The sequence below is a fragment of the Hibiscus syriacus genome, unplaced genomic scaffold (assembly GCF_006381635.1).
Source record: "Hibiscus syriacus cultivar Baekdansim isolate YM2019G1 unplaced genomic scaffold, ASM638163v2 tig00001120_pilon, whole genome shotgun sequence".
NCBI classification, from domain to species: domain Eukaryota; kingdom Viridiplantae; phylum Streptophyta; class Magnoliopsida; order Malvales; family Malvaceae; genus Hibiscus; species Hibiscus syriacus.
In genome coordinates, this window is record NW_024061845.1 from 16,273 (window position 1) to 36,487 (window position 20,215).

The 20,215-nt window shown below is 35.3% G+C and overlaps 1 protein-coding gene and 1 pseudogene across 1 annotated transcript; both read left to right on the forward strand.

The window, feature by feature from the left end:
- Positions 1–9,904: 9,904 nt before the first annotated feature.
- On the forward strand, positions 9,905–12,533 carry LOC120120966 (splicing factor 3B subunit 4-like). Its single transcript, XM_039140457.1, has 2 exons — positions 9,905–10,676; positions 12,339–12,533. The coding sequence occupies exons 1-2, from the start codon at positions 10,278–10,280 to the stop codon at positions 12,531–12,533; spliced, it is 594 nt and encodes a 197-aa protein (XP_038996388.1). The 5' UTR covers positions 9,905–10,277.
- A 2,721-nt stretch (positions 12,534–15,254) lies between these two features.
- Positions 15,255–16,897, forward strand: LOC120120974 (annotated as a pseudogene).
- Positions 16,898–20,215: the final 3,318 nt, after the last annotated feature.

Consider the following 20,215-nt stretch of genomic DNA (forward strand, 5'->3'; position numbering starts at 1 on the left):
TTTTATCTGGACTGTCAGAGTGGTACCAATTTTCCCTCTTTTCTTTCTTCATCTGTTCCCAATTCACAGTCTTAACCTCTTCTTGTGGGTAGAATTTGTTTGTCTTCTTTTTCTACCAATCTTAATAGTTCAGTAGGAACACATTCCAGTTCATCCTCACAACCATTGATTTTCTTCCAGACATATAGGCTGCTCTAAATTTATCACTGGATTAAATCTAGGAATAAACATGCTATTAACACGGTGACACCTGCAAATTTAAGTCGGAACATTTCCGAAAGAATATAGTAAATTTATGAAAAAATGTAAGAAAATGTAAAGAATGATTGTTATCTGAAAATTTTAAAGAAAGTTCCTTATATTTAACATAATTTCTTTTACAAGATAACAAAAAGTTTTCATATTTTTGATCTAAACATAAAGATTAGTTCTGAATATTACTCTGCATTAATATTAAAAACTATAGGAAGATCTTCAGTGGTCCAATTGGTGAGTGTTTCTCCAGGAAGGCATGGTCGAATCATATCCAAGTACTTGCCAGTCTTGTTGTTATTCGCGATCATGTTGATAAATAATCCATTCATAGCTTCTTCAACTATGTCTTGGTCTTTCATCAACTTTTCTTCTTTAAAGGCTTCAACAAGTTGCTGTTCCACATTAATTGTTCCCCCTGATCTGAATGTTGTCCTTAACTGTGGGAAAGACATGTGTTTCCAAAGGATTTCTCCTCCTTTCAATTTTGCCTTTCTGTCTTCACATCTTCTTTTCATCTCTTTGTTCTTCTGCTGAAGATTGGGCTTAAACCCCAGCCCAAAACGGTCTTTTTTCATCTTTATATTGATGGGAAATGAAATCCCTTGAAGATTCTTTCCTAGACCTCTCCCAGTTTTAGCTCCAATGCCTAAAGTTTGTTGTACCGTCATCTTGGTGCAATCAGACAATCTGGGATATGGAATTTTCCTTCCTTCTGCAACAAAGGTTGTATTTACAAATTCAAGAGCTCGAAAAGAGCATTCAAGAGCTTCATCATTGGTGTCGATATATGGAACATTGCTTGTTATAGACGCAATGATTTCTTCTTCAGCACTGACACATATTAGTTGTCCATCCACAACAAATTTCAATTTCTGATGTAATGAAGAAGGAACGGCTCCTGCTGAATGAATCCATGGCCTCCCTAATAGACAATTATATGTGGGGTGGATATCCATCACCACAAAGTCAATATTGTACACTACTGGGCCGATTAACAAAGGTATTTCCATTTTCCCAAGCACTTCTTTTTGAGTACCATCAAATGCTCGTACCACATTCTGATAACTCTTCATGTGTGATTGATCCAGAGGCATTCTTTGAAGTGTAACTAGAGGCATCAAATTGAGGGCAGACCCATCAATCAATACTCCTGGCAACACATGACCATGACAATGTGTCGTGATGTTTAAAGCTTTTACTGATCCCATTCCGCCTTCTGGTATTTCATCATCTGTGAAGGTTATGTAATTGTCGGCGGCTATATGTCCCACAATTCTGTCAAGTTTATTGAGGGATATATCTTCGGGGATAAATGTTTGATTGAGGATTTTCATCAAAGCATTTCTATGTGCTTCTGAATTCATCAAGAGATCAAGAATAGAAATTCTCGCCTGTTGTTTGTGTAGTTGTTCAACCACACTATACTCACTATGTTTCAAGAACTTCAAAAATTCTTGAGCTTGCTTTTCTGTCACAGGTTCATTAAATGCTGGAAGGGATTCATCCTCAAATACCTTCTGAGGTATTGCCATGGCTTTTCCTTTTGCTTTCACTTGTTCTGAAGCATTAGATGTTTCGGGAGAGTAACATCTCCCACTTCTCGTAAAGAAACCGACTTCGCTCACTGCTTCAGATGTCGATGTTGTACTCAAACTCTGTTTTTCTCTTCTGTTTTATCTAGAGAATCAGATCCTCCTACCATTGAAACATTGGTAGTATAATTCCAAGGTACCCTGCGGGTATCTTTGTATGGAAATGGTAGAGGAGTGGTAATGACTACTTTTGGCCTTATTGGTGCCGGAATCACCGTGGATGATTTCACATTAATGATCACAGGATCATTTATTCTTTGATTTGGTTTAGAATCCTCTGATGAGCAAACATCATCTTCTTTTTTCCCGGGTTCTTCTTCAAAGAATTGTATTTCTCTGTTGTTCATCAATTTTTGCACCAAGTTCCTAAACTCAAGACATAATTGAATTTTATGCCCTTGCTCCTGATGATATTCACAATAATTCTTACCTTCATTCGGCTTTGGCCTGAATTGTTGTGGAATTATACCGGCTACAGAGAGTTGTTGGAATACCCAAACAAAAGGAGATTTAATTTCAGAAATGTCAGTCTTTGCTTTCTTTCTGTTCTCTTCCTGAATTGCATTCACGTTTTTATCTCCATGATTTGGCAATGGATGACTTGATGCGGATGGTGTATTGAATTCCAACTTCCCAGTGTTGATCAAATTTTGAACCACCCTTTTGAATGCTAGACAGTTTTCAATAGAATGTCCTGTAATTCCTTCATGGTAAACACAGTGTGCCTTTGTATCATACCAAGGAGGGAATGGTGGTTGCATGGGAACCAAAGGATAGGGCCTTATAACATCTGCTTTTAACAGCGAATCATAGATCTCTGCATATGGTACTGGTAAAGGTGTAAAAGATAACCTTTCATTTTCCTTTCGAGATCCTCTGGAATCTGCTCGATTAGTGTTTGTTTCCTCTTTCTTAACCCTTGGCTGGGTTATTGTAACACTTTTCGATGAATCCTTGCTGTAAGAATTGCATTGTTGACTTCATTCTCCTTTTCCGGTACGTAGGTCTTTGGAACTAGACCCATCATTTGATTCAATCTTGCCACTTTTCAAGACATTTTCAATTAATTCTCCAGAAATGACCAAATCTGCAAAATTTCTGGTTGCATTCCCCATTAAATGGTTTAAATAAGGAGCCTTCAATGTATGGACAAACATTACTGTGGCCTCTTTTTCTGACAAAGGTGGTTGAACTTGAGCCGCATGTCACGCCATCTCTGAGCATACTGTCTGAATGTTTCATTATTCTTTTCTCCAAGTTTTGGAGAGTCCATCTATCAGGGACCATGTCTGTCACATGGCGATACTGCTCTAAAAATGCTTTAGCCAAATCTTTCCAGGATCTAATGTTGGCTTTGGTCAATTGAGTATACCATTTTAAATCCGGTCCTGTCAAACTATCCTGGAAGCAGTGAATTAACAATTTCTCGTCCTTCACATATCCTGCCATTCTTCGACAAAACATAGTGATGTGGGATGAAGGGCATGTAGTACCATCATATTTATCAAATTCGGGAGCTTTAAACTTAATGGGAAGAATTAAGTCTGGAACCAACTCAACTCACTAGCATCAAACCCATAGAACGATTCAGTTATTTCCACGGATTCATTCGTTCTTCTAAGCTCTTGATCTGTCTGGTCAGTTCTTCATTTACTTTTTTTTCATTCAGCTCATTTAAATCTGGGATCAACTGATCAGTATTAAGATCCCCTACTTTCATATCTGATATAAGCGGATTTTTGCTTGAAGATGGATCCACTTGTTGATCTTCATGTGGTTTAGCTTCTTGTAATGCAGATGTACGAGCATTGATTTGTATAGGGGTAATACCAGAGTGATAAATTGGTTCTGGTGAAAAACCTAGAGGATATATGGGTTCTTGGTCGAAAGATACAGGATTTTCATGCATTTTTCCACTGGTAGCCTGCCTTTTAAACATGTCCTCTATCTTCTTCATCATACTGTCTTGAATTTGCAATGCTGGCTTCAATTTTTTCCAACTTCATTCTCATTTCTTCTTGTTCTTTATGATGTTGTTCCTCAATAGCTGTATTTTATCCTCCATAATTCTTTTAGTAGCTTGTCTAGTACCGTAGGATGTAGTATTTCTCTTTTGGCCAGAGTAACTGCGATTGAAAAATCTTTTAATATTATTTTTTCAAATTTAATTAATGAATTTTAACTTAATAAATAAATGATTCATAGCGAAAATTATGAAATGAATGATGAATGTATGCAAAATGCATGTATGTAAAAAAACATTGATCCCAAAAGTTAACTGTCATAGAACAACTTCCATCGGCATACAAAGTTCTTTATAATATTTCAAACTACAGATAAGGCATAGCTTTCCTATTAAGCTCTATAATTTCCTTCATTAACCATGACACCTTCTTTCCACACTTAGAAACTGGATCAACGTGATGCTCAATTATTTCGGCTTCAACAGCTAGTTCCCCAACATATCTGGCAACCTCGCTCATTTGCACATGGCCTCGAACACCATATTGCTTCTTTCTTCACTTCTTTCGACATAGAACTCAGTTGACTTTGCCATCGTTCAGTTGTTCCTTCAAGAGTTTGCTCTAACTCAGTGATTCTGACTTGACAATTGTGCAGAATTTTTTCAAGATCTCTAATGCGTCTTCGCAGTGAAGCATTTTCCTCATTACTTTCTTTGAGATCATTAGGTCCTAGACGAACCTTTTCTTGAAACAATGATTCTTCCAGTTGCAAAATGTAAGCATTAAACTCTGAGTTTTTGTTTCTAGACTGATCCAAATCCTCTTCAAGTTTTGTTCGTGCTTCTTGCGTTCTTTGATTAAGCTTCTGGATCTGAACATCTTTGTTTCTGCATCTTTGCATCCAATTGCTAGCCATCTCCTGTTCTACCTCAAGTCTGGTATTGAAATTTTTCCTTTCCAGCTCCCATTTTTCTTTTTCAACATTGGATTCTTCCATCTTTTGGCCTCTGATTTCAAGTTCAGCAATCAACTGGTTCATCTCAGATTCAAATCCCTTGAACATGCTATTTTTCTCGCCTTCAAATTTACAAAGATGTCATTCTTCATCTCTTCTAAATCTTTGGCTCGATCTCTTTCTCTTTGCATTTCATTCATGATCTCACGGTGTTCAGCCTTGTGTTTTATAATTCGCTCTCTCCTGTCAACCTCGAAATCTTCCATTTTTGCTTTCCTTTTTCCAGGTTTTTGAGTAGACAACTATTCTTTCCTTTCAACTCTTCAACTCGTCTTTTCTCAATATTCAATTCTCTGGTCATCTGTACCGTCGATTGGCTGGGTCCTGATGCTTTTCGGGATTTATAACTCCTGGTAATCTTTCTGTAAGGCTCTGTACTCATCCTCACCTTTTTCTTTATCTTTTCTCAATATTGCACATTGTGACGAATGAAAGTCAATGTCAACCCCCAACATAGCTTTATCTTGTCTCATTTGCTCTAATTCTTTCGACCAGCCATCTCTTTCTGCTTCAAACTCAGCTCTCAGGATTTCAATCTCTGATGGAACCACCTTGATGCGATCATCCATAGAAATATCCTCATTTTGATCTGGTAGAGGAATATTTTCATTTTTCCTGACAAATCTCCATTCTTCATAATCAGGAGTTAGCATTTCTTTTGCTGCTTTAGCTCGGATACAAAAAGTGTTTTCCAAGCTGTAACGGCTTCCATGATTTCTTTATAATTTTTGCTGTGGAATGCAAACTCAGATGACTGTAGTCCAGCAGTGACAGGTACAAATTGACGACCTTCATACTGCCTTATAACCAGCAGTGGTGCATATCCAATTCCTCCCCATAATCCGAGCAGCATTATCCAGTTGTAATCACCACATTTGTAAAAGAATTCCCTTTGTATTTGCCACGGGGCTCGCCAAACAATGTCATTGCTTTGCAGATTTCTAAAGGCATTAATCCACATATCCTTCTTAATTTCTTTCGGCCATTCCTGCTCTAGAAATTCTTTTAATGGTGAGTAATCCGTATTGAAGCGTCGGTATGAAACCTTTTCCGTCCTCCAGAAATGACTACGGATCCAAACATATAACAACTGGTACACCCTGAGAATCGTCCACCTCCTAGCCTTCTGCAAGCATTTAACGATCTGAAGGTCTCTGCTAGGATGGCAGAAACAGGGTTAATCTTCTTTGGCAGTTGTTCAAACAAGTCTACTACTGCAGCTTCAATATATCCCAATGCTTTTGGGAAGATGACCATACCATATATACCCAGAGCAAATAGATCGAATCGTACTTTAGCGTCTGGATGACTCTGAATAAGCTCTCTGATGTTGGTCCAAGCAATGCCTTCGCTTTCGCCTTTTTGGTTTGTACGGGATGCTACCCATTCTTCTCGTACCCCAGCAATCTTTGCTAATTTAACTCGAAAGGGCTGAGTTTTAATTGACTTTGAATATATTCGACTCTCCAAAGCACCTTCAAAATGTAACAAAGTTGTATATTCTTCAATAGTAGGGACCAAGTCCTCCTTATTGAAAGTGAAGCAATTGTACCCTGGATTCCAGAATTGAACTAGGGCTCTGAGTAATTCATCATCAACTTCAACATAGAGCAAATATGGGATGTCTCCGTAAGTCTGATAAAACTGCAATTTTTTGTTTGAATCCCAACTTTCCCAAATACCTCGCAAATCTTGCAGATCATTTCTTTTTAGTGAAACTGAAGCATAACTGGCCAAGTCAGATACATAATCATCTGGCAGACTATCTCCTTCTTGTCTTTGTAAATCTTCAGCCCACTGTCTTACTTCTGAGTTTAGAATTACTTGACTTGAACCCTTTTTATCCATGGATGAAGGTTTTCCAATGAGACTATTAACACAAGGATCAATGTCTTTTATCCTGTATGATGCTATGCAAACAGAAAAATAAAGAACACACAAAAAGAAAATAAGTTAGTTTAAAGGATAATAACATTTATTTAATTTAAACATGCTTTTCTAAATAATTTAAATAAACATGTAAAATAAATTAACAGGAAAGACATAATTCATTTCTCCTGTGTGTACACCTATTTTGGACAAAATTTCGGCATGACTTCTGATTGGAAGAGTTTCTAAGGTTTTTTATGCAGGGTTTCAGAACTAGGAGTAAAGGTACCCAAATTGTCCTTGTTAGTGCCCCCTTGGGTTGCTAACCCTCAATCCTAGTCCATTACAGACTAAAGTGAATCGAGTTCAATTCGAGGGGATACATTTCTCTATGCCTGACACGGAGAATAAATTCTCACGAAGACAGAGAGCATATGAACCCCGAAAGTTACTTGCTAGGTCTGACACGGAGAATAAATTCTCACGAAGACGTTGCTTTCACTTTCACTTAAAAGGGACAACTCAATTATAGAGCTTTATGTTATGCAATGCAAGTGTTGTGTGTGAGGAGAAATGTTAAACTTTTGACATAAAAATAAATACTGAAATAAAATACTTGCAAATAAAACATATAAATATTATAAAAATAATAATATAATAAAAAAAATTTGAAAAGAAAGAATTAAAAATTAAATATATAAATTTTTAATTTTTAATAGAGACAATTTATAATTAATTTTTAAAAGTTTGATCAGTCCCCAGCGGAGTCGCCAAGCTGTCGTAACCGGTTTTCGTCCGGGAACAAAATATTAAAATTTGGCGGGGAATTTAATAAATAATTTTGAAAATAATTTGTGAGTCGCCATCGATCTTTTGGATTAGGTAGGTCGAATACCTAAAAATTTTCTTTTAAAATAGTTTTTAAGAAAACCATATTTAAAAGATGAACTGATCTGCGTTTTATAACCAAAAATTCGTTCTTTTTAATAATAAAAAGGGATTCGTGGTCGGTTACGTTTAGGGAAGGATTAGCACCCCTACAACGCCCAAAATTGGTACTTTTTAATTATAAATTGTCTCTATTAAATGCAAAAATATATTAATTTATATTCTATTAAAAAAATATTAATTAAAAATATCCGAAAAGAACTTCTAGGTACCTTAAGACAGCTCTTTTCTTTGATATTGATAAATATTAATTTAAATAATATTGTTTACTTTTTAATTTTAAAATATCAGAATAGGACATCCAGTTGTATTAAGACTGTCCTTTTCTTCGATATTAAAAAAAACAAATATTTAAAAAAATTTATATGTATATTTATGAATATATATAAAAATATTTAACAGTATAAAATAAAAATACCACTAAAACAATATATTTTAAGCAATAAAATGAAAACATATAAAATAAATAACTAAATTATGAATAAGATAAAACTAAATCTAATTCCTAATTAATTGAAATCATAGGGATTAAATATATATTTTTTCTAATTTAATAATTTAATGACCAAAATAAAATTATCTAAAATTCAAATTTTATAATAAAATAAATTAAAAGTATGAACTAGGGACTAAAAAATTATTTATTAAAATTAAGGGATTAAATCTGTCATTTATCCTAAATATATTATTTTAATTAAAAAGACTAAAATGAATAAAATTAAAATTCAAAGACCGAATTAAAATTCTTATAAATTCAGTTTAGTGACCAAAATGTAAAGTTTACAAATATGAAGGACTGCGGAAGGGATTTAACTATTTTGTAATTACGCGCATAGTCCTTCCCGAAACGACGTCGTTCGGGAAGGACTATAAATGTCCAAATCGGCTGGCCCGAAGGGCCAACCATTTCATTCCTCATTTCCTTCTCTCTCTCTAAACCGAGAGAGTTTTAAACTCTCTGCCTTCTCTCTAGCTTCCCTCACCGGAGGGAAGCCGGTCACCGGTCGGCCACCGTGTGCCACCGTGAATGTCATCGCCGGCCACCGCATCCGGTGGCCGGAAAAAATTATTCTTATACTAATAGATAGATCGGACCGTCCTAAGGACGGTTCCGATGTTCTTTTTCCTTAAATGGCTCCCAATCGGAGCAGATCTGTAAATATACCTTCGGTATTTTTGGTTCTCCGGCGATGTTCAATGTTTCCGGCGACGGTCAAGGCTTCCTTGGTAAGTCTCTTCTTCCTTTTTCTTTCTCTTTTTTTTTTCCTTCTGGTTCTTTGCTGCTGAGATCGTTGGTATAGTTTGTTTTTCTCTGTATATTTTTTTTGTTTCTGTCTCTTCTTTTTGTCTCTCCGTCTCTGTCTCTTTTTTTTTCAGGTGGGTGGTGGCTTTTATAGCCACCACCGGTGTTCGTCTCGGACCGGTCCGAAGAGGGGGCTCGGTGAGTCACGGACTACCAGTGGTGACTCACCCTGTAGCCTTGCATGGACGGCTGGCGTTGATCTTCTGGAAGCATCATTCGGGACGTGGCAGCGGCGGAGGCGGTGAGGGCTTCTGGAAGCAGCAGCAGCGGCGGCCGCGTGGCCCTAGGGTATCATACCCTAGGGTTTGTGCTGGATGAGTGTGGGCCGTTGGATCTCTCAGATCCAACGGCTGTGATGATGAGGCGGCTGGGATTAGGTTTAGGAAACCCTAACTGGAAATCTACACATTTAGGGTTTCTAGTTAGTTTTGGACCGGTTCTGGTTGGTTTGTAACTGGACCGGTCCAGTTGTAATTGGGCCTGTAAATATTATTATGTATTTAATATATTTAATATAAATTAATAATAATAATAATAATGATAATAATAATAATAATAATGATAATAATAATAATAATAATAATAATAATAATAATAATATTAATAATGATAATAATAATAATAATAATAATAATATGGATAAAAAATTTAGTATCTTCACAGAACATCATAGCTAGATGAAGGTTGCAGCCATGGACACCATTGTTCCTTTGATGCCATACTTTCTCCACTTGGTAGATGTATACTCGTCTGTCGTTGTCATTTACTTGGTTTACAAACCAATTATAGAAAAGTCGTTCCACGTAACTCAGAAAGCTCCAAAGCTAGACTTGTTAACATTGAAGTCTTTGTCTTCTTATAAGGACTACTTGGTGAAGCTTCAGCCATCTTCAAAGTTCAAACACGACTATTTATGTATTAACAGACACTGGCAATCTACTGGAAAAAAAAAAGGCAATCCTTTGCGTAGATAGAGAGAGATGGCTACATTATCCAACGAAATCCTACAGCATTTTACCCATTGTCTCCATCCGTTAACACAAGTATCGGCCAACACGGAGTTCCTCTGCAAAGGTTGCCGGACTCCAGGTTCCGGCACAAGGTATCGATGTGAACCATGCGATTTAAATCTCCATCATCACTGTGCTGACTGCCCTATGGAACTCTCTTCTTTTATGCACCAACATGGTCTCGAACTAGTTGGTCGCAAGCCAGACCATGTGTGCTAATTGTGTGACGACCCTGTCGAAGGACTTTTCTATAGGTGCGAGCTATGTGATTTCGATGTGCACCCTATTTGTACACAACTACCTGAATATACAACGCATGCGATGCATAAGGATCATCTTTTGTGGCTGGAAATATCGGTGCCCATCGAGTGCATGGTCTGTAAAGATATGTGCTCGTCGTGGCGTTATAGATGTAAGGATTGCAGCTTCCATCTTTGCCTTGGCTGTATTTTAGCACCTTGTGAGGAGGAAACAACGATGTCAAGGACTCGATCGTTAGGAACACCAGCTCCACCACCACCATCAGCTTGGCTGCCTGTTTTCGATGCTTATAATTGTGGTTATGGTTATGGGGCCATACCTTATCCTCTTCAGTACATTGCACAAACTTCTTTTCCTCCTCATGTTCATGGCTATGGGGGCATAGCTCCTCCTCCTCCTCAATACTTTGCACCACCTCCATTTCCTCCTCATGTTCATGGCTATTGGGGCATACCTCCTGCTCAGTCATTTGTGTTGGAAGCGTAGATAGTACTCGGTAATTTATAACACTCGAACTTTTATTTATACGAGGCAAAATACGTTACAACGACGTTACCCCAATATTACAATAATACAACACTACAACATTAGCTGTGGCTAGTTTACAAACACAACCTCAATATTCTAAGCTTTGTTAAGCTTGACCTTTTCTCTCATAGCTTTGCTAAGCTATCTCTCATTTTTTGCTTTCTTAGCATTTATTTTTCTCACTTGTATTGCATATTAAACTAAAGTAGAACACCGGTATCTATAGATGTAATAAACCGCCTTGAACTACTCTGGATGCTTCTCAATTTCTCTATGCCGTCTTAATACTTGCTTGCCCTGAATGAATTTGTGCTGCCAATTTTGACTTTGTTGGGACTTCGTCATTTTGCTGCTGTCATTTCTCATGTGCTTAATGATTAAGCATACACATCTTAGTTTCTTTTGTTGACACGTTTTTTCCCTTACTTTTTAAGCATACATGTTGCTTAATAATTAAGCATATTCTTTTAGCCATTTTTTTTTTACTTTTCAAACTTCTAGAATTAAGTTTGATTTCCAACACTCCCCCTTAAACTTGATTTTCCATTCCAAGTTTTTCTCCACTTGTCATCTTCAATTATTTCTTCATTTCTTGGCAAGTGCACGCTGCTGCGGCTATGTATTCTTCTTTGTTTTTTCGACACCTTGTAGAGATTTTTGCAAAATCTCCCACGCTTGTTTTGCGATTTTCGCATCAGAAATTTTTTCAATGGTAGATTCGTCTAGATCTTGAAAAATAAAGAACAACGCTCTTTTATCTCTTTCCGGGATTCCTTCAATACCTTCTTTTCTTCATTGGTCAGGACTGCTTTTGTTGCTGCATTTTCAAGCTCGGTGTAACCATCCTCGATGATATCCCAACAATCTTGGGAGCCTAGTAACACCTTCATTTGAATGCTCCAATTTCCGTAATTTGTCTTTGTCAATCTCAGAATTTGAGGTTGAATCATGTTGGCCATATTCTCCACCACGTTGAACTCGAACCAAGCTCTGATCCTACTTGTTGGAAGCGTAGATGGGCACTCGGTAATTTATTACACTCGAACTTTTATTTATACGAGGTAAAATACGTTACAACGGCGTTACCCCAATATTACAATAATACAACACTACAACACTAGCTGTGGCTAGTTTACAAACACAATCTCAATATTCTAAGCTTTATTAAACTTTACCCTCTCTCTAATAGCTTTGCTAAGCTATTATTCATTTTTGTTTTTCTAAGCTTTCATTTTTCTCACTTGTGTTGCATATTAACTTGTGGTGCATGTTAAACTAAAGTAGAACACCCGTATATATAGATGTAATAAACCGCCTTGAACTACTTTGGATGTTTCTCAATTTCTCTATGCCGCCTTAATACTTGCTTGCCCTGGATGAATTTGTGCTGCCAACTTTGACTTTGTTGGGACTTTGTCATTTTGCTGCTGCCATTTCCCATGTGCTTAATGATTAAGCATACACATCTTAGTTGCTTTTGTTGACACGTTTTTTCCCTTAATTTTTAAACATGCATGTTGCTTAATAATTAAGCATATTCTTTTAGCTATATTTTTTTTGACTTTTCAAACTTCTAGAATTAAATTTGATTTCCAACAATTTGCACAACCTTCATTTCCTCCACATGATCATGGCTATGGAACCCCCTCTAACTATCATGCTCAAAGCAGTGGTAGTCAAGTTGAGGGACATGGTGGATTTGGAAAGGTTGGAAAGAGAATGTACGCGATTGTTCAGAGTTTGGCTCTTAGTGTGGTTGGCAACTTGATAACTGGAACCTTGATCTAATGAATAATGATCATTGGGCTCAAGGTAGCATAAGAGGTTTCAGTTGTTTTTCTTTGTGGTTTACTTTTCTTTCACGGTAAAAAAAATTCAGCTATCAGAAAGAAAAAAACTGAACTTTTTTTTTTGGAATTATAATATATTATTGCCATATACACGAAACAAATACGTTCATGGCTATCATAAGTAAAATATAATAGCGAACAACCAGTGACAGCCTGATGAACAAAAATGTTAACAATTAAGGCAACGACATACAAAAATGGATTACACCAACTAGACATAAAGAAGGAAAACCAAGAGACTATTCAAAGCGAACTAATTAAAAATGAGTCATCCTTTAACCGCAATCCCATCCCACACATAGCCCCTAAAACCAACAAAAAATCATATATAAACAAATGGAGAAACCATGCATCGAAAAAAGCAATAAAGAAATCCTAAAAAACCATACACCAAGAAGAAAACCAATAAAAGAAATCTACACCGATAATCATGAAATCATTTACTAAAAAATGGGTAAATAAACATCATTTTTATAAATACATTAAAATATAACCAAAAATTAACAAAATTGAACTACAATCAATTAAAAAAATAAAAATGACATAAAAGTGATCGAAAGAAGTCACCACCACAGTCCTTGACGAAAAACTTGTTGGTAACTTCCGATTTCCAAGTAACTGCAATAGAGATTTTTTTTTACTCGTTTGGTTTAATTTCAATTCACAATGCATGCTGTGTCTTGATTTTTTTTTATATATTTTTTAATTTTTATTAATAAAATGATCTCTTGATTATATGACGTTGTTTTGTTAATATTTAGTGCAAATTTTCTCCTTCATACGAAAAACATGTGTATTAACAATAAATTAAGTACAATTCCTTTGATTTAATTTTGCTAGTTTTTTTTTAAATGAAACATTCTTCTGTTATGTTGCTAGCGTATTTTAGTTAATATTTAGGGCAAATTTTCTCCTTCATAAGATTTTTTAATCTCTGGTAGAAGGAGATTCTTTAGCGAGGCTCGGATTTTTTTTAATTAAATCCACTGATAAAAGTAGATTGATGTAATAGATTATTTTTAGGTTAAAGTACACAAATGATCTCTGATTATATGACGTTGTTTTGTTGAGTTCTTTACTTAAAAATTATAAGATAGTCTCCGATTATAAAGTGTTGCTTTGTTGAGTCTATCAACTATTAAGAGTTATAAAATAATTATTTGACTATTCATATATTCTAAACTTGTATTTTTTGTTAAAAATTTGACAATAATCTGAACTAGACGTTAACTTGCTAATTGGGATATGATAAAATATGCTCTCAGAATCTCAAACGACTATCACATCCTAGTTAACAAGTTAATGTCCAATTCATTTTGTTGTCAATTTTTTTTAACGAAAATGACGAGTTTAGAACATATAAATAGTTCGATGACCATTTTGTAACTTTTAATAGTCGAGTGACTAAACAAAATAACATCATATAGTTGGAAGATTGTTTTATACTTTTAATAGTCTGGAGACTCAAAAAGTGCCCTATAATCATGGGGCTATTTATGTACTTTACTCTTTATTTTAAAATTTGTTGTTTTTTTATATTAAGTATAGAAATATTATACTTATAAGGTAAATGTTAAAATTTAAACTCACACTGAGATAATATAAATATTCTTGATTGTTTAATTAATTAATGAATCTTAAAATTAATTATTTTATATTTAGAATAATATAAAATTAATTAAGACGATGTACTATTTGATCAACATAATATGGAAAGTTATCCATACGATTTATGTGAATTGTTTTTTTCCCCGAAAGAAATTCTACAAAAGCATTTTCTAATGACTTGATTTGTTTTTCTTATTTTTTTCCTTTTATCTATTTCCATCTTGTTAGCTGGTGGGTTCTACAAATTAGTTCATTTATTATAAAGAAGAGTAATTTCTTTTTAATCTTTTAAATTATTTGTATCATATATCACTTTTTTAAATATCATTACTTGAAAAATATTATTAAAATAAATTTTTTATTATATATATATTATTAATAACATTTAATGAATTAAAATATAATTTTTTAACCAATTGAGTGGCATCGGTGTTAAAAAGAAATGATATTCTCTAAACAATTTAGATTTGAGTAATTGTGTATAAAGGGTGTGTATGTGTTGTAAGCGGTTAGGAAAGACTCTAAACATATATCATCTTATAAACATCCTAGACTATTAAAAAAAATACGAATAATTTTTTATCTTTAATATAGATAAATTTATAACAAAAAAAGTATTAAGATTTTAATTTTAAAGATATTAATTTTTATTTAAATATTCGAATTACGAATAAATTTAAATATTCGAATTACGAATAAATTTAGAATAATTGATTTCTTCGATGCCTCTACTCAAACTAGCTGAGTATAAAAGAAATTTAATCAATAACTATATATTAAAAACAATGTTAACAATGAATTAAAATATTAAATCTTTGTATATACACAGCTAGTTTGAGTAGAGGCATCGAAGAAATCAAAAATTAGGATCGTTGATGGGAATATTATATTAGGAAGATTTCCATTAAAAACCCGAGCCCAGATTCCAAACTTTGATGGAGTTTGAACTTGTTATCGTCCGTGACAAAAACGGGGATCGGTTATCCCTTCGGCGACTGATTATGATGAGTATAAATATACATGGCCACCAAATGTCACATGCATATCCACTAACAGTTTGAAGAACATCATAGCAAGATGAAGGTTGCAGCCATGGGCGCCATTGATTTTTTGATGCCATACTTTCTCCACTTGGTAGTTCTATACGTGTCCGTCGTCATCATTTACTTGCTTTACAAATACAAATCCAGCGCCACCCTCAATCTTCCTCCCGGTAGAAAGGGTCTTCCATACATCGGTGAGACTTTGGATTATGTGTTGGCGTCCAGATGGGGGACTCCCGAGAAGTTCATAACCGATAGAACTACCAAATATTCACCCGATGTGTTCCGCACATCTTTGCTCGGAGAAGACATGGCCATCTTTTGCGGCGCTGCCGGTAACAAGTTCCTTTTTTCCGGCCAAAATAAATGTCACTTCATGGTGGCCCGATTCCATCAAGAAAGCTCTCATGGATCCGGCCAGTGTCGACAATTCTTCCAAGGAAGAATCCACCAAACTTCGAGCCTATTTGCCTCCTTTTCTCAAGCCCGAGTCTTTGCAGCACTATACCAGTGATGGATACAATGGCTAAAGAGCACCTGAATCAACACTGGTTCCCCTATAATGAAGTCCAAGTTTTCCCGCTCTCAAAGAAGTACACGTTTGCACTTGCCTGTCGTCTTTTCATGAGCGTCACGGATCCAGATGAGATCGAAAACTTCGCAAAGCCTTTTTCTCTGGCAACTGCGGGTCTCATATCGGTGCCCATTGATCTTCCGGGTACAACATTCAACCGAGCGGTGAAAGCCGGGAGGCAGATTCGGCAGCAGCTTTTAGCCCTCATTACGAAGAAGAAAAAGGAGATATCAGAGAAACGAAAAACAGAGGCATCAGACTTGGTGGATAGCATGTTGATGGATGGAATGACGGAGGTTGAGATCGGCAACAAGATTGTTGGCTTCTTCATTGCCAGCCATGACACAACAAGCACTGCCATCACCTTCACTGTCAGCTATCTTTCGGATCATCCTGACGTATATAACAGGGTCCTTGAAGGTACCTATTTTTGATTTGGATTATAATCATTATGCACTGCAATCCTTGACACTACTTGTTGGGCAAGTGCAGAGCAAATGGAAGTGTTAAGAGGGAAAGAGGGAGGGGATGAGGCGTTGAGATGGGAAGATATACAGAAGATGAAGTATACGTGGTGCGTGGCATGCGAAGTAATGAGGCTGGCTCCACCTGCTAATGGTTCTTTTAGAGAGGCCATTACCGACTTCACTTATGCTGGTTATACCATTCCCAAGGGATGGAAGGTAATTAACGCCCAATACGTGTCTGATGTATGGACTACTAAATAAAGATTATTATATACACGGTGTTATTAATGGTTATTTGGAAGTGGTTCAGGCGTTTTGGACGGTACATACAACGAACAAGAATCCGAAATACTTTCCGGATCCAGAAAGATTCGATCCATCGAGGTTTGAAGGGAATGGTCCAGCGCCCTACACATTTGTACCATTCGGGGGAGGGCCTAGAATGTGCCCAGGAAAAGAGTATGCTCGACTCGAAATCCTCACTTTCATTCACAACCTCGTCACCTCTTACAAATGGCTCAAAAGCAATCCTAACGAGAAGATTTCTTACATTCCTTCACCCATTCCTGAGGAGGGCCTTCCCATCAAGATCCAAACGATACCAAATTAATTGTCATCACCAATACATGGATATTGGAGTTAAAAACCTCAGTTGTGCCACTTTTATTATTAATTGTTTTCTCCCCTTCTTTTTTCTTTTACTATACCTAAAGACGTGTTACCTAGTTAACACATCTTAGTTTCAAACTCCTTCTAAAATTCCCACAATAGTTATGCGATAATATCTTTTTAATTAATTATTTAATAAATCATTTTAAGTTTTGTTGTTTTATGACTCCGTGTTATAACAAATTCTGAAGAGCAATAATCCTAAAGCAATTACAAAGCCAGAATGATGAAATGAAGAAGAGGGCATAGGGTACCAAAAATGCCAAAACTTTGGCGTCTCCTTGGAACAGACTGATCCATTTATAAAAGGGCCACTCCATTTGAATTCATGCCATGCATTATGGGTTGAGCCTCCCACAGACTACAGTTGTACCCCACTCCCATGTGAGACCATCACCTTCGGCTTTCCTGTCCCTTTTTGAAAGGAATCACATATAATTTCACTAAATGCATTGTCAAACCACTAACTTATCCATGAAAGAATAAAGTAGAAAGTAAATAACACATCTCAATGAGGGGGTAGAGGTGGATACAGCAAGCTCCTTACCTGTTTTGCCATGATAAAATCTTAAATCGTTTCACTAACATTAGAGCCATCCATTTTGAATGGGTGGATTTTCTTAGAAGCCATGAGGTGAAACAATTATTGATTAAAAGTTTGCTCTAATGTTTTATTTAGCATGTTTATGTTCTAAATATATGTGCAACAAATATGTGTTAATTTGAGTGTTTTTTAGGGAGAAAGGGACGAATTCAAAACCCGGATGAAAAGTGAATCTAAGCAGATGAGTTTAAACTGTTATCGATGAAAGATGATAATAATCAACAATTATCGATTTAACCAAGTCTAATTATAGGGGCACACCGATAATTGACCCATTTTTAGGCCCTTCTTAGAGAGAAGTGAGAGGGAAATATGGAGAAATTGGGAAGAAAAAAAATGGATAATTTATAAATATCATAACGATGATGTTGTCACGACGAGCATAGGTGAGCACAGTTAATGATGAGCATCATTAAATTAATTTATAAAATGTTAAATTATAAAGTATTAAACGTATAATTATAAATTAGTTAAAAATCTAAATATAATTTAATTAAAATACAATATTTATAAAACATTAGTTTTTATAATCTTATTTTAATTATAATTAGATCAAATATTAATTTGGGAAATTTATAAACTCTAATTTATTTTCATAGCTTTAAAGACCTTGTTGTCGTCGCCATCGCCGTCACTGGTATCATCTTTCATCGCCGGAGAATGACAGACTAAATCGCTTGCAGTGGTTGTGGTGGCGGCGGTGGTGAGCAATGGCAGTGGTGGCGGCGGCGACAACGATGGTGGTTGTGGTGGTGACGACGACGACGAGAACTTTAAAGCTATGAAAATAAATTAGGGTTTATAAATTTTTCAAATTAATATTTTATCTAATTATAATTAAAGTAAGATTATAAAAACTAATATTTTATATATATTGTATTTTAATTAAATTACATTTAGATTTTTAACTAATTTATAATTATACATTTAGTATTTTATAATTTAACGTTTTATAAATTAATTTAATAGTGCTCATCGTTAACGGTGCTTATCCACGCTCGACGAACGTTGTAGAATTTTTCATATTATAAATAAAAACTTTATGAATTTGATTATAATACATATTTAATTGTTTGGTGTACTTATTTTTAAAAGAATATTAATGATAAATTTATTATTGTGATTTAATTTTAAAGGAAGTAGAAGGATCCTAAGCTAGATTTGTTGAGTTTGAGTCATTTTTCAATGCAAGGTATATTAGATTTATATTCAAGAGGCAAAAGAAATGAGTGAACTGTAAATTTTATGGACCAACGATAGTCGGTGTCGACGAAAGTGGTGAGTGTCGAGCGGTGACGAGAGACTTGATTGAATTCAATGATCAAATTGATATTTTATTTAAAGTGTCAAAATGACATTTTATCTAAAATTTAAGGTTAAATTAGTATTCTATCTAAAGTTCATAGGCCAAATTAAAAATTAACCCATTTTGACTAACATGTCGCATCATAAATTAAATCAGTAACCAAAATATAATCATCAATAACGAGAGTTACCAAAATTTAATAAATCAATAACGTAAATAACCGAATAACATTATTTTAAATTTTAAATCTAGTGAATAAAAATATACAAATATGAAATGAAAGTGATGAATCCAGTAATTAACCCACTCTATTATTTTCATTTACTCAAATTCTAAGTTTCACTATCAAGTGTTGTATGCATGGGGTAAAAAAAGTAACAAATCTGAAATCAATAAATTAGCGTAGACAAATGTTGGCTCTTTGGTGGCCTAACCAACCTGCTATCAAACCAGCGCCCGAAATAAAGTCCAATTCTCGAGAGAGCAAAGCAAATGCATGAATCATTCATAATTCATCCCATTTCGGCCACCAAACAAGACACAGCCATGGAGTTTCCAAAGTTATACGGTAGTCGACCTGTTGAATCATCAGAAGAAGGGGAGATATTCGGGGTGATATTAAGCAGAAGCCGTTCGGTTTCGAGTGCGTCCACCGTGGCCCTGAGAGCCGAGACACAGAGCTCCGCACTCGAGAACGCCGTGAAAAGGGCCTTCTCCATCAGGAGATCCAGATCCACATCGTCCTCTTCTTCTTCGTATAGTGTTCCACCGGGCAGGGGAGGATATTACAAAATATTCCATCATTTCGATGATCCTGATCAGATTGCTGTCGATGAATTTCATAATGTTGCGATCAAATCCAGAAGAAAGAGGGGCTCCAAAATATTGAAGCTTGCAAGCGACTCGTCGGGTTTTAACGTTAATCTAATCAAAATCTATATTTCAGCCCACCCGACCCGATTCTCTACTCTCGGATCCTGTAACTGTAAGCCTTCCATTTCACATTGTCGTTAAGCCCACTGTTCCTTCTTAGGCTAGGCTAGTCTTAGCTATTCTTCTTTGGAACACACAAAACAAATATCTGTTTGCAATTTTTAAAATTTTTAATTTTAATTAGATCCTATCCATATTATGTTTTTTTCATGCTATTAACGTGGATTAAATTAAAAATAAATAAAACGTAAATGTACCAATTTTAAACAATAAAATGAAATTATATTAATCTTGTTTAAATATATTGCGTGGTGTTTATTATATTATCTTCATATTTTTTAAAATACGATTTTAATAAGTATTATATGATATTTTTAAACAATAGGTTTTTAATTTTATAAAAAATAATAAGCTCT

Excerpts from the sequence above, each read along its gene's own strand:
- LOC120120966 (XM_039140457.1), top strand. The coding sequence starts at position 10,278 with ATGCATAAGGATCATCTTTTGTGGCTGGAAATATCGGTGCCCATCGAG. Across the intron at positions 10,677-12,338 it reads GCTATTGGGGCATACCTCCT|CAACAATTTGCACAACCTTC; the intron begins GCTCAGTCATTT and ends AAATTTGATTTC.